Here is a 14,435-nt window from a genome sequence, read left to right on the forward strand (position 1 = left end):
TTGGGTTTGAAGTGAACGAACGGGGTGTTTGGTGGTGGCCATAAATTATTTGGGAACGGGGGTGGGTCCACCGTTGCGGTTTGGATTCTCCTTCGGTTTCGTACACGTAAAATCAATTAATCCCGGCGACACCCCCGCCTTTTGGGGTTTCGCCATCCAAAAAGACAAACGAATCGATACAAGGCCTTAAAATAATCATTTCGGCTGAACCGTTTGCGTTGTTAACATTTGAAATTCTGACATTTAAGTCTGCCAAGGGAAAAAACTAAAGTAGAAAAAAAACTGTCGACGTGGCATTTTACATTTTTCCAACATCAGGTACATCTGCCTCGCGTTTACAGTTTACTACTGGCTGCCGGCACGGGCCTTGAATTATTAATGGCCACCGTCGCTCGTTTATATCGCGAAATTTGCGCACAAATCAATTTCCATTCACGTTTTTCTCCCGTTAAATTAATCATCTCTCAGTTTTAAGATCGCCCGCCAACGAATCAGGATTCATAAAAACACTGGCAGAAATCGACGATCGGCAGTTCAGGTCCTTTGTGCCCGTCAGAAATTTAAATTGCGAGTGTTGTTTTGGCTTTGATCGTTTTTAATTCAATTTGCGGCGCACAATCTCGCGGGAGCCCGTTCTTTGATATCTCCACTCTGCCACAAATCGGGCAAGTTTTTACATCGCTTTCGGCGAAAAAAATTCATTTTAATATAACAATTGAATATTTCACGTTAATAGGTGTTGTAAGAATTTTCGTAAAACCTTTTTATTTTTATGTTCTTTTCATCAGATAAAATAAATTCTCTTTTGTTTCATAAAATTGACTGTTCAGGAAAATAAAGTACTAAAAATACTCACTTAATTTATAAATAAATTTACAGTTAATGTTTCCACTTATTAAGTCATCACCAAACGTCAATCGTTAAAAAATGCCTCAACGCAACCTTTAAGGATGAAGTCAAAAGATTTAGAATTTTTTTAATAGTACGGTACAGTCGAATTTCGGTAATTCCATGTTTTGATAACTCAAATGTTTTGCTAACTTGACAAAGAAAATTTTGGATTAAATTTTGGATGTCGAATTTTTGGAGTGCTTTTCAAAGGATTTTAATGTCTGACAGAAATCATATTAGCCTGTAACGATTTATACAAAAAATAAAATAAAGTGTTTAGTTTCATCTTTTTCAATGTTACCTGTTACCTCAATATGAATAATGAAATGTCTTATATGCACCTCTAATTACCCAGCAAAGAAAAAATGATTATTCTGGTAAAGTCGTGGTGTTAGGCTCCTTAACATCCACCTTATAATTTAAAAATGTTGTTTACATTTATTTAAGATCACTTTTAATATTTCTAAGGACCTCAACCATTTGACACCTCGACATATTTAAGTTAATTTGTAGTTTATTAAAGTCTAAAGGATTTTCTTAATTCCCTGATACCATTACTAATATGTATAACTAAATTCAATTTTCTTTTTAGGAAAAAAAAAACAGATTAGATCCTTAAAATTTATATAAAAGAAAAGTTTCTAATAACTTTTTTTGCTTTAAACATGACTTAAATAATTTCTAAATTTTAAATATAATTTAGAAACAGGTTAGACTTTTTAGTGTCAGTGGTTTTATGTGAAAGAATTTGCCAAATTTGAAGAAAATTAGTATGAAAGTTATTTCTACAAATTGATTTGAAAAGTTAGTGGCTACTTTTGAGTTTTCAGACACTCTGTATATTATAATACATATAACACATACGTATATATATTAAGAGCAATCATGTAGGAAATGTGCAATAAAAAAACAAGTGGTTACAATTTCATTTATCCTCACGACGAAGATTAGTTTCCGTGATACAGTAATAATGAAGTTTTGCGAACAATATTGACAATTAGAAGGCTTATAATTAACAGTTGTATTGTGAGTTGTTTTAATGGCATCCAGCCGTAAAACGCGGGTTGGCTCCCCGGGCTCCGAACGGCCCTAAATTCCCGGATCCGCGTTTATTATGTCCAGACAATTATCAGAGTAAATTATCGGGAGAACAAGACGCCGTGGGAACAGTCTGTTCTGTTGTGCCGCCTCCAATGCAATTATAACCGGGAAGTTGAGGGGGCTAATTCGCCCCCCGGTCTTTCTGCGCCGCTTCGAGATCTTAAACGTTCGTCCCCGTCCCCCCGGTTTTCTGTTTATGTAAAACTCCGTGAAATTAAACGAACTCAGTCTGAAATTATGACGGAGACGTCGTTCGGATAATTGGTTTACCAACCGTCCGGAATCTGATGTTTTTCCATTCAATTAACAAAACGAAACTCGTTCGACTGTTCGCAACTGCACAAATTTCTCTGATGAAATTAATAAACGTTGGAGGGAGAAAAGTCTTGCGGTGGTCGGATCCATTTGTAAACACAACACATCGAGATTATCCCGCGGGACTGCTGCATATCAAACGAGTCGGAAATCAGTCCGGCACGTCCGGGCGTTCGTCCGGAATCACGCTGCTTCAAAGTCGACTTTTACCGTGCGCTCGTCTTTGAACTCCCGAAAATGACACGGCATAAAATCCGCAGATCGGACAAAAAAGGCATTTTCGCATGAACGTGATCCCGTTTTTCGGGGGGTGTTGTTTATCGCTTCCTTTTTTTTTTTTTTTTTTTGTTTTTTTTTTTATTGAGGCGCAATCAACGCCCTGAATCGAACGTGTCCCACGTAAAGTTTGTCTTGGCCCGGTTCGAGGCTATAAACATTTCGATGCAGTTAACAAACTGCTGATTTATTTCGTCCACGGTTTCATGATAAATTCAGCGGGTGAAAATGCTGCAGAAGCGCGGGAAACGGTTTAATTAAGCCCCGGTTTGGATTCGCGGTCAGTCTCTCGCCCTGGAGATCATTAAAACAAACACGAACGCGGGATATTAATAAACCGGGTCCAATTAATTGTGCGCTTGGATTAACACCGCCCCATCGTCGGACGTGATTGTTTCGATATTTGTCAATTATTTTTTAACATAATAATTAAACCTTCTTTTTATTTGCGTAGTAAGTTTGATGTTAATATGCATGAACAATTTTTTCTTTTTCTAATTCCCTGTTGATATAATATCCTCAAAATGTATGCCCTATTCTAAGTTTTTGAAATTACTCTAATGCGAAAAACCATATATTATTTAGGAAAATACCAGTTGCTAATGGATACAGTGAAAAAAGAAGTACAGCATCTGCATTTCTAACAGTTGCATCAGCAGTAACACAAACATAAGATGAACTTTATACACTATTCATGGTCAGTTTAGTTCTTAGTAAGACTTTCTAATTAGGTCCACGTAACATCGTTTTAGAAAAGTATTTTTTATGGTTCTAGCTATCTAGTTTTCCATTTCTTCTGCTTAAGCAATAAAGCCCAATATGTAAAAACTAATGTTCATTATAATCGGAACTGCTTTTAGCGAAAATAAAAATCAACAATTAATTAAATACTAATCACGACAAAAATAAATATTAGCAGAAGCCACTTTTTGGACACAGAAAAGTTTAATTTGGTTAAATTCTTAGGTGATAGTCGTTTACATTTAACGTGTAAAAACTTAATTTTACCTATTAAGACTGAGTTGGTTTTTATAGTGGTGAAGACTAGAAACAGAAACGCTTTGAAGATTTCATATCATTCCAAGTATTCAATACTGCAATTTATGTATGTACTACTGAAGCTCCAAAGTATGTAAGAAAAATATAAAGTCAATACTTTCCGAGAGTGCTTTTTATACTATAGAAGAGTTTGGTCATGCATCTAATTTTACACTGTATTCTTTCTCCCTTTAGTACCATAAGTATCACATACCATGTTTATGGAGTCAATAAAATTAATAATTAAACTTTTTTCTATTTGTATAGCTTGAAGTAACATCCAGACATACGTTTAAAAATACATGAACCATTTTTTTTTTAATTTTTTTTACTTGTATAGTAAAATTAAAATAACATTCATACATATAGCTCAATATATAAAAGTAAATTTTTTGTGAACTTCTCTCCTTAATGTGGTATCGAATATGTAATTAGTTTCTATTTTTATAATAAATTTGAAGTAACAAAATATATTTCAGTATACGTGAACAATTATTTAGGATTTTTTTCTGTTGAAATTTACTGATGTGGTATTGAATTGATTTTGTTTCATTACACTTAATTAGTTCGACGTATGCCAATTATTATCTACTAAACAAATATTCTTTCTATTTGTATAGTAAGTTTGATGTAACATCCAGACATATATTTCAATATAGCTGAACAATTTTTTTTTGTGTATTTTTCGAGTAAAATTCCCCTTTGACAGGGTATCGAACTGTGTTTGGTTAATTGGCGCAGCGTCGCGACGCACCGAAACCGCCACCACTACGGGTCGTCGGTAACAAGCCAATTCCTCGTCTCCGACCGCCACTCTCGAGTGCCAGCACAACTTTTGTCCCTTTGTTCGACTCCGATGCGAAAAGAGTATATGCGACACCCGCCTCGGGGACGAAACGACACTCGAGACCTGCACAAAGACCACCTCCTTAATTTATACGACTAGAACGTGCTTGAAAAATTGTTTTACGTTAATTTTTTGTACGGGCGTAATTGAAATGTTGTAGGAAACGTATAAACCAACCGGTTTATTTAAACTGTGCAAAAGTTGGAGACTGAAACTCGGACAATAATTCCAGGAATAATTCGCAGAGACCGGGAAAACTGTGAATGGAATTTTCGACGTCGACACAATTAAATTTGAAATTGCGGTTCCGCAACGTGCATGCATTATATTCTAGCAATAAAAATGCGTCCGGTTCATAGTTTAATTGGGTCCGTTTCTTGTTTTCCAGTTCTGGATGTACAGCAAAACCGGAGAGATTCGCAGGGACGAGGCGTGTCTGGACTACAGCGGCCAAGAAGTCATTTTGTATCCGTGCCACGGAAGCAGAGGTAATTTTCGGCTTGTGTATTTAGGGGATTGGAGTGTTGAATTGTTTAGGCTTTTCCTAACAATTTATTCAACATCTGTTTATCCAGTTTTATGTTCCAATTAGATTCGTCTCCATTCTTTTGAACTCTTGACTTGACCGAGTGCATAACTTGTCGACAATATTCACCGGCTGTTGTTTCAGGAAACCAATACTGGGATTACGACTCGGATACGTATTTACTGCGGCACGGCAGCAGCAACAAGTGCTTGGAGATAAACGAATCGAAGACGAAACTGATAATGCAGCACTGCGATCCGAATTCGTTGAGCCAGCGCTGGAAACTGGAGAACTACGACCGCAGCAAACTGTGATCCGCTTCTGGAACGATGCTGATGAACAATATCATTTTTGCGACCGTGTACAGTTTTATTGAGGCAATTTAGTGCGGGGAAAATCGATAATATCAACGGGAATCGGTGCATATCTTCTAATCCTGTAACGTTCACATATCTGGGAATCACCCCGCACCTCTCAATTTTTCTATTTGTATATATTGATCATTTTTTGTCTAATTTTGTGTCGCTGTTTTTAGGTCGAATCATATTAGTGTGGTGACTTTGCTCGGCCCCCCCAATAATTCCATATACATATCCTATTGATTTTAGTGCTCAATATTATTACTATACATTCCAATTAATTTTTATATATACTATAAAAAAACGAAAGAACTTGTTGTACTTAACTAAGTAATAAGACTGTTTTTGTTTGTATGATTCCATGAATAAATGTAAATAAAAAGTAAGAAAAGATTCCGGAAAAGATTTCTCATCCGAAAAGGGTTGGAGATCAATAATGTGGAGGCCCCATCTGTCGTCGATCCAGGGTTTAGAGGATGCTTGGCTATAGTTCCCTGTTTTCGCATCTATCGATTCAGTTTTTACTAGTCTTCCAACCCTGGACGATGTTTCTATTAAATTATTATTATTGTTTTTTTACAAACATGTGATATAAGTTTGAACGATCCGTGTTCTTGTTTATTTCCTGTAGATACACGTCAATTACAACAGGAATAACAGATGTGTTCAATAGTAACGAAATTTTAGTCCTTTATTGTTTTTGCTCAATATTTTTCGGATCTGTTAATATATATAATTTTTTTTTTTTAAATTTCAAGCCATATTTTGTGTATATAGGGTGATGTTATTTGATTTAGAATTTAACATATTAAAAACCTCCCGATGGATGTATTCATATTGTACTTAAGCGAGAGTAAATGAAAAGTTTATGTATTTATATTATGTAGGCCAGTGTATTGTATTTTTATAATGTGCCTTAATTTTTTCTGTATATAAAACGTTAATAAATATTATGTTGATATTTTATGTGAGTTTTATTCTTGTTACGTAACTTTAAATGGCTATTAATATTTTTTAAATTGGTTGTTTCACGGAACTGATAATGAACAATTTAAGTACAAATGAATATTTATTTTATTACCTTTATTTACAAATTCAATTTGATCGTAGTTTATGGAAAAACCTGAGATATATCAAATTGATTAAAATTAATAAATCCGTTAATCAATCTCAATTTAACATTTAATATATGTACTGAAACATAATTAATCATTATTGCAAGCCATCATGTCATTTTCAAAAATGTCCAACTGATTATGTAATTGTAGTTTTCTACATCATCCAATATATATTATTGTTGTCATGTTTTTAAAATTTAACTCGAAAATATATATATATTAATAAAATAATTTAAAATTAATTTGTCCCCATCGATTATAATTAATTTAACGAACAACAATAACAAACACCCTGGGAAAGACAAAGTTCATCGCATCGTTATTTTGAAGCAATAAAAATGAATATTGGTAATTATTTTATGGTGGCATATTTACAAACTTACTAGAAAACATTTCATTATCGTCGTCAGATAACATTAACGAATGCCAGAAGAAATATTTAGCGGATCAGTCAATTGAATCGAATACCTTGCACCATACGAATCGTCATGATAATAACGCAACAAATAATTGTTGGTCGTTTTGTTACTAATCCCCTCTATCAAAGTTGAAGTGTTGAACGAAACCGACAAATGTCCCAGTGATCAACTGTTGCGACATGGATGCACAGCTACAACCTCGTAATATATACATGTAACTAATGCACTTTCTATTCCGTTTCGATTTGTCGTCGGACCAAAAGTGAACGCACCGCACACAAACTGGGGTGAACTTTGATAAGATTAGTTGTGAGTAAATAAGAATTGACTATTGGACAATGAAACAGTTTTGAGTCTTAAAACAACCTCGAAGAATGAAGGTAAGACTTTTTTTTACTACAGTATACATGGGTATATGTACACATTTACCAAATCGCACATGTACAAATATTTATTTAATTTTATTTTTTACTGGAATTTATTATAAGGAACAGTTAATAAACATTTATAATTATAATTATCAATGCATTGTTAATTATTCGCGTACTTCCCAACATCTTTTGTATCTATTATTAGGCCTTAATCTGTGATAATGAATTCAAACAATATTTTCTTTGACTTTCACAACCATGACATGCTAAAACCAGCGTTTAATTTTGGACTGATTTACAACTTGTATGTTATGATGATTTATGTTATGTTTAAAATAAATAATACAAAGTTATAATTAACATTATCATTATATAGGATCAGATTATTTAAATAAGTTAAACTCGTAATTGAATTGAAGAATAAATGTTTTCGTACCACACAATTATTTAAGGTTGAAAATTTGGATTTTCTATATCTTTCGCAATTTCGTCAACAATTTTAATTCTGTTAATACAAATATTAAATAAAAAATTATTTTAACATAAGGTAGAGCAACCAGAGAAATAAAAAAAAAAACTAACTGAATATTAAGATGTCCAAGATGAATCATTAATTTAAAGGCATTTTTAACAGACTCAAAATAACTGATCAGTTAAACTGGTACCACATTGAGCAAGAAGAGAAATTTTAAAACTAATTGAATATTAAAATGTCGAAGTGGAATGTTTTAACAAGAATTTTATAATTTAAAAGCATTTTAAGAGTAAAAAAACAGACAAAAATAATTGATAAGTTAAATTGGTACAAGGCAAATGATCAGAGGAGGTTTATCACCAGTTAATGGTAAACCAAGCACGAAGGATAATCGCTGATTTTAAACAGTTCGAGGCGCGACACAATTTCATTTTTATTGCCAATTCAATTTTGATTTACTGCGTTTATTTACGATTTCGGAATAAAATCGTTTTGTTTCAACTTTAAGTATCCGATAATGAGTTAATTGTGAAATTTACTCCGCTTAATCCTTGAGTATCGCAAAAGTTATTAAAACATATTCATACATTATCTATTTGTGTACAAGTTAATTGCTTGTATTCTTGAGGAATTGCAAATTAGTAAGTAGTTACTGGATTTGACCTTCTTGAAACTGCACAATATTATTAAGCATTTAACATTATTATTAAAAAAATTAAATATCCCATAATAAATTGTGAATTCTGTCTAAAATCAAAATAAACACATATATAGGCGAATTATTCGATTGGGGTGCAATTAAAGCATCGTGCGGTATAAAAATTATGGTGTTTACTCCCGATATCCGAGGTTGATTTAATTCCGTCTCGAATTAAGGAAGTGGCATTCATTAACTGCCACTTATGTCATTACGCGAAAGCGTGCACGTGAACATGTGATTCTGGTAGAATAAAAAACGATTTTTGAATGGATTCGATAATGCATTCGGGGACTTTTTTACCACGTGTTTCTTTTACGGATTATTAATCGCTCATATAAATTATTACGGATGTGTGAAGCATTTGAATTGTGGTGTATCACAATCGACGTTTTAAATTTAAAATATTTTATCTACCTATTTATAAATACTTAACAATGATTCAGTATTGACAAAGAATAGAGATTTTTTATGAATGACTAAATCTTGTACAAATTTTTTAACGTATCATCTAGTGAAATGTTAATTTTATTAAACAATTTAAGTATAAACAAAAACGTATTAAATGATATGCACATCTGAACATAAATTATAACTGGTCAAATTATTCTTATGTTTATAACAGTCACTTGATTAAATATTTTGACTAGACTTTTGAGGCCCGCTACTGTGCAGAGCTTAACTTAATTCCCAAAGATTAACAAACTACAAAAGAATTGTTTCATTGCTCGAATCATGAAAGTAAACAAACCGAAGATTGTAAATAAAAAGTACTTTGCAGGTGAATTTAGAGACAGTTTAGTGGAGGCTATGAACGTATAATTTTCTGTGCACTATGGATCGTTCTGTGAAAGACAGAAGAAAAACGAACCCGAGGGATAAAGCCAACATTTTATCTCTTCTAACGTTTTCGTAAGTAGCATTATTGTATGCTTGTTCTAGTAATTATCTACAATTTATTTAATTCTCATAAACGATTGAATAAATAACAAATCAATCGGATAAACAACCATTAAAAACAGTGATTACCATTGTTACGAGTAAATTTATTTTAGTATATCAAGGTCTTTCTCTCAGGTACACAATTCGAATATTTAAAAAAGCTTTCAAAAACGACTTGGACGATGAAGACTTGTACGAAGTGGTTAGATCCTGCGAGTCCAAAAAAATGGGCGACAAAATGGAAAACGAGTACAACCTGCTCAAGAAGAAGAACAAGAAGCCGTCGATTTACAGGCTCATTTGGAACGGTTTCGGCACAACTTATTTGATGCTGGGCTTCGTTCACCTTTGCTGGAAAATGATGAACAGCGTTTTAGAACCAGAAGCTCTGGGAAAAGTTGTGTCGTACTTCAAAAATGGAGATAGTGAAAGGATTAGCAGGACAAATGCGATTTACTACGCGTTGATTTTGATCGGATTAAAAGTGGGACATTGCTTTTATTTCCAGAATTATATAATATGGTTGCAAACACTTGCTATACAAATTAGAACGTCGTTTTGCTCATTGATCTACAGGAAATCCCTACGATTGACTCCCTCAGCTTTTCTTGATGTTAGTTTGGGTAACATCGTTACTTTGATAACGAAAGACGTCCAAACCTTTGAACATTCGATATGGTTGTTCAACGATTTGTGGATTGCTGCCATACAAACCGGGACCATTTGTTATCTGATTTATTCGAGAATGGGTTTCACATCCTTTATTGGAGTCAGCATCTTGTTTTTGGTGATGCCGTTACAAAGTAAGTAAAGATTTATTGTTAATGAAAATTATGTAATTATGTAATGCAGAACTTGATTGTTAATAGAGATTAAATAAACTCAGTCAAGGTCGAAAATACATACAAAAATTACATCCGCCTTTGAATGTTGCTAAACATAATTTTGACAATATTAATTTTGTGAATTATTCATTGGAAATACTCATGATTAAACAATCATAATTTTTTACAGTTTTTATGGGAAAAGTAGTAGGAAACTTGCGATTAAAAATTAACAAAAAAACAGACGAGAGGCTACAAATAACTCAGGAAAGTTTGTCAGCAATTAAAATAATAAAAATGTACGTCTGGCAAAAATTTTTTGAAGGTAAAATCAGCGCTGCCAGAAAGTAAGCCACTAAATTGGAAAATAAACAATGTTTTACCCTATTAACTTTTTAGAAATGAAATAAACTTTTTGCTTAAAAACTTCTTCCTTAAATTCATTATTGTTATCCTGGGATTACTGTGTTCCAAGTTAGGATTTTATGTCCTGATCATGTGCTACGTCTGGATGGGCAATATTACAAGTGCCGAACTCATCTTCTACGTTTTCAGTCACTTTCACACCCTTCAACATGCTATTGGTATCACTATTTTTAACCCTTATCACCATCAACGTTATTCATAAAAATATTTTTTAGGAATAATTATTCCATTCGGTTTGGGAAGAGTTGCGGAATTGTTGGCAGCTCTTTCTCGTTTGAACCATATTCTTCTGGCGGAAGAATTGGAAAAGATACAGGACGAAGATGACGCCTATCCTGTAAAAAATCCAAAGATTGAAGTCAAAAATATCTTGGTTAAGATCAAGGAAAAGACCGCAATTAACGGAATAACTCTTTCCTTTGAACCAGGTCTTACTATCGTTACGGGTCATCTTGGTTGTGGAAAAAGCTCTTTGTTAAAAACAATTTTAAGGGTAAGATTATACTGATAGAATATAAACATCTTTCTACATTTTCATTTAGGACTACCCTCTCAATTCTGGAGACTTAAACGTGAAGGGACGAATTTCTTACGCCTCCCAAGACCCTTGGTTGTTCCCAGCTTCCATCAAACAGAACATACTTTTTGGACAAGAATATAATGAATCTCGGTATAAAGAAGTTATCAAGGTAAGTTTGGCACTTATTAGAAATTACTCACTACTGAAATCAAAAATTTTAGGTTTGCGCCTTAGAATTCGATTTTGAACTCTTCGAAAATCGAGACGAAACGATCGTAGCGGACAAAGGATTGAATCTGAGTAAAGGACAACAAGCCAGGATTAATTTAGCACGAGCTATTTATAAGGACAGCGAGATTTATCTTTTGGACGACAGTTTAACCGCTTTGGATCCGCGTGTTCAAGATTACATCTTTAAGGCGTGCATTCAAGAGTATCTCAAGGAAAGAAATTCTCTTTGCGTGTTTGTGACGCATAATGCCAAACACATAGAAGCCGCAGACAAACTTGGTAATTTTTTATTAATGCCAGACATTTATGGTTCGTAATTTTGATTTTTGTTTCAGTGATTTTAGATAAAGGTGCCGTGAAATATAGTGGAAAACCCACAGAGATTGCCGAGAATGAACTGTTGAAAGCTATTGAAGAAGACATCGAGAAAAAAGAAGATGTTGCAGAGGATGTGCCAGCTGATGAGGAGTGCAAATTATTAGAGTCTGACGTGGAGATCCAAGTCAAAAAAAATATTTACAGAGAGGTCAAAAAGAAGGGAGGAGTTGACTTGAGTGTTTACAAAAGATACATACAGTTTGGAGGTGGATTTATTTTGTTTTTCGGACTGTTGATCATGTATGGAGTGTCACAATTTGCTGAAAGTTATTCATCGAAGGTTCTCAGTACATGGGTGGATTATCAACAGAACATCACAGATGCCATTCTCAAAAACCTTACAAACACAACAGATTTTATTGAGTTAAAGGACAATAACGATAGAGCTTTGAACATGTATACCATAACAACATTCTCTTCTGTTACTTTAGAAATTGTCAAGTACTATATTTTCTTGAGATTCGCAACTAGAGCTTCAGTTCACATTCACAAACACATGATTAAAAATATGATGAACGCAGTTATGTGGTTCTTTGACAACCACTTTATTGGAAATATATTGAACAGATTTTCTCAAGATTTGAACTTGGTGGATGAGCAATTACCTTCTATTATCACCCACGTAGTCAGAGTAAGTAAAATTAATTATATTAATATTTAAATGAAATATCTTAACGGAGTAGATTATTAATTGGCACTCTAAGTTTCTATAAAATAATAATAGAAATTTGCTTTAATCGATAAATATTTTAACATCTGTTCATCTGTGGCACGAGTGAAAACACGTTTAAAATAGATGTTTGCTAAAATTTAAACATTTCTTCTGCAAAAGAAATTGATTCATACATGTATACATTATTATACTAAGTACATTTATTACACATACATGATGTAACATCGATGGTTGTGGTTTTTGGAAATTTATTAAAAATGCACTCATACCACACTGTGCAGTCAGGTCTGTTAAGTTTGGATGACCAGACTTACTTTTCGGTTTTAGATTTGTTTCAGAAGTGCAGGAATAGTAATCCTGATTGCAGTAGTTAACTGGAGATTCCTGTTTCCATCCATAACGTTCTTCCTCATTTTAATTGCCCTCCGTATCATCTACATGCCAGCCGGTAGAAGTTTGAAGAGATTAGAAGCAGCCAGTAAATATATACATCTTAAAACTTAATAATATACATAATATTTTATTATTCTTTAGGTCGTAGTCCGATGGTTGGTCACCTAAATGCCTCCCTGGAAGGAATAACTACAATCAGAGCGTACAAAGCACAACAAGTCCTGAAGGACGAGTTCGATCGTCATCAAGATCTATTCACATCCGCAAACTATACATCCTTCTATATGAAACGCGCGTTTGGCTTTTACATGGATGGTTTCTCCGCCATCTACATCTCCTTAATCATCATGCGGTTCCTCCTGGTCGACACCACAGCATCCGCTGGTTCGGTTGGTTTGGTCATTACCCAAGTACTCTCTCTCGCTCAGGTAATACAGTGGGGATTGATGCAGTGGTCCGACTTGGAGAACCTCATGACATCTGTGGAACGGCTGTTAGAGTACACGAAACTGTCGCAGGAGTCCTCCGACGGACAGACGCTACAAAACTGGCCAGAAAAAGGAAGGGTGGAGTTCATGAAAGTCTCGTTAACTTACGCCAACAGTCACAAACAAGTTCTGAAGGATATCAATTTTTGTTTGGAACCGGGGGAGAAAGTTGGTATTGTCGGTCGTACCGGAGCAGGCAAATCTTCGATCATATCCACGTTGTTCAGGTTGTACAATTTCGAAGGTAAAATTGAGATTGATGGAGTTAACACTAAAACTTTAAACTTGGATTTCTTACGCAAACACATTTCGATTATCCCCCAGGATCCCGTGCTTTTTGCCGGCACGATCCGGTCAAATATGGATCCCATGACGAAGTATACCGATGCACAGATCTGGAAGGCACTGGAGAGTGTGCACATGAAGGATTCAATTGAGAGTCTCGAAATGGAAATCAAAGAAAACGACTCCACCTTCAGTACCGGTCAGAGGCAACTGATTTGCATTGCCAGGGCGATCATTCGTAAGAATATGATTGTGGTTTTGGATGAAGCCACGGCGAACATGGATCCTGAAACCGAGAACCTGATCCAGAAGACTATTAAAGACAATTTCCAGGATTGCTCGGTGTTTATTATTGCTCACAGGTTGCAGTCCGTGCTAGATTGCAACAAAGTCCTAGTTATGGACAAAGGCGAGATCATCGAATGGGATGATCCGATGAAACTTTTAGAAAACACAAAGGGTACGTTCTATAATATGGTTAAGCAAGCTGGACTTTTGGGCGTGATCGACTAATTTTAATATTTCAATCCTCACTGTGTGAGATTCTAATATTGTAAGATTGTTTATGTTGTTGTGTAATGGAGTGATCCTGACATATTGTTCTCTGTAGATTTGGAGACAGAATTCAACAAACGTAATAACACGGCTGTGATTTCTAATGAAACAAGAATTCGTCCCTAAGTATTCTTATATCATGTAACCAAAATTTATATTATATATTATTAAATGTTAAAATTAAACAATGAACAAATAACACGGCCTATTTATTTACTGATAGTATAGTATACAAAATTAGGTCATTGATTAATAATGAAAAAAGGTACAGGGTAGATTTACGTTGA

General features: G+C 34.2%; 2 protein-coding genes across 3 annotated transcripts in view; both read left to right on the forward strand.

The window, feature by feature from the left end:
• Positions 1-6,317, forward strand: part of LOC109603969 (putative polypeptide N-acetylgalactosaminyltransferase 9) — a 59,908-nt gene extending 53,591 nt beyond the window's left edge. For both annotated transcript variants that reach the window (XM_020020484.2, XM_049962231.1), the window contains exons 8-9: positions 4,857-4,956; positions 5,139-6,317. In XM_020020484.2, coding sequence (XP_019876043.1) covers positions 4,857-4,956; positions 5,139-5,308 — 270 coding nt within the window. In that variant the 3' untranslated portion in view covers positions 5,309-6,317. The remainder of the gene's footprint in view (positions 1-4,856; positions 4,957-5,138) is intronic.
• A 783-nt stretch (positions 6,318-7,100) lies between these two features.
• On the forward strand, positions 7,101-14,347 carry LOC109603256 (probable multidrug resistance-associated protein lethal(2)03659). Its single transcript, XM_020019737.2, has 11 exons — positions 7,101-7,270; positions 9,215-9,345; positions 9,511-10,178; positions 10,390-10,546; positions 10,599-10,783; positions 10,841-11,118; positions 11,168-11,314; positions 11,367-11,655; positions 11,712-12,385; positions 12,755-12,905; positions 12,962-14,347. Exons 2-11 carry the CDS (start codon positions 9,269-9,271, stop codon positions 14,104-14,106), a joined length of 3,771 nt encoding a protein of 1,256 aa, XP_019875296.2. The 5' UTR covers positions 7,101-7,270; positions 9,215-9,268; the 3' UTR covers positions 14,107-14,347.
• Positions 14,348-14,435: the final 88 nt, after the last annotated feature.

This window comes from Aethina tumida, chromosome 1, assembly GCF_024364675.1.
Source record: "Aethina tumida isolate Nest 87 chromosome 1, icAetTumi1.1, whole genome shotgun sequence".
Lineage (NCBI taxonomy): Eukaryota > Metazoa > Arthropoda > Insecta > Coleoptera > Nitidulidae > Aethina > Aethina tumida.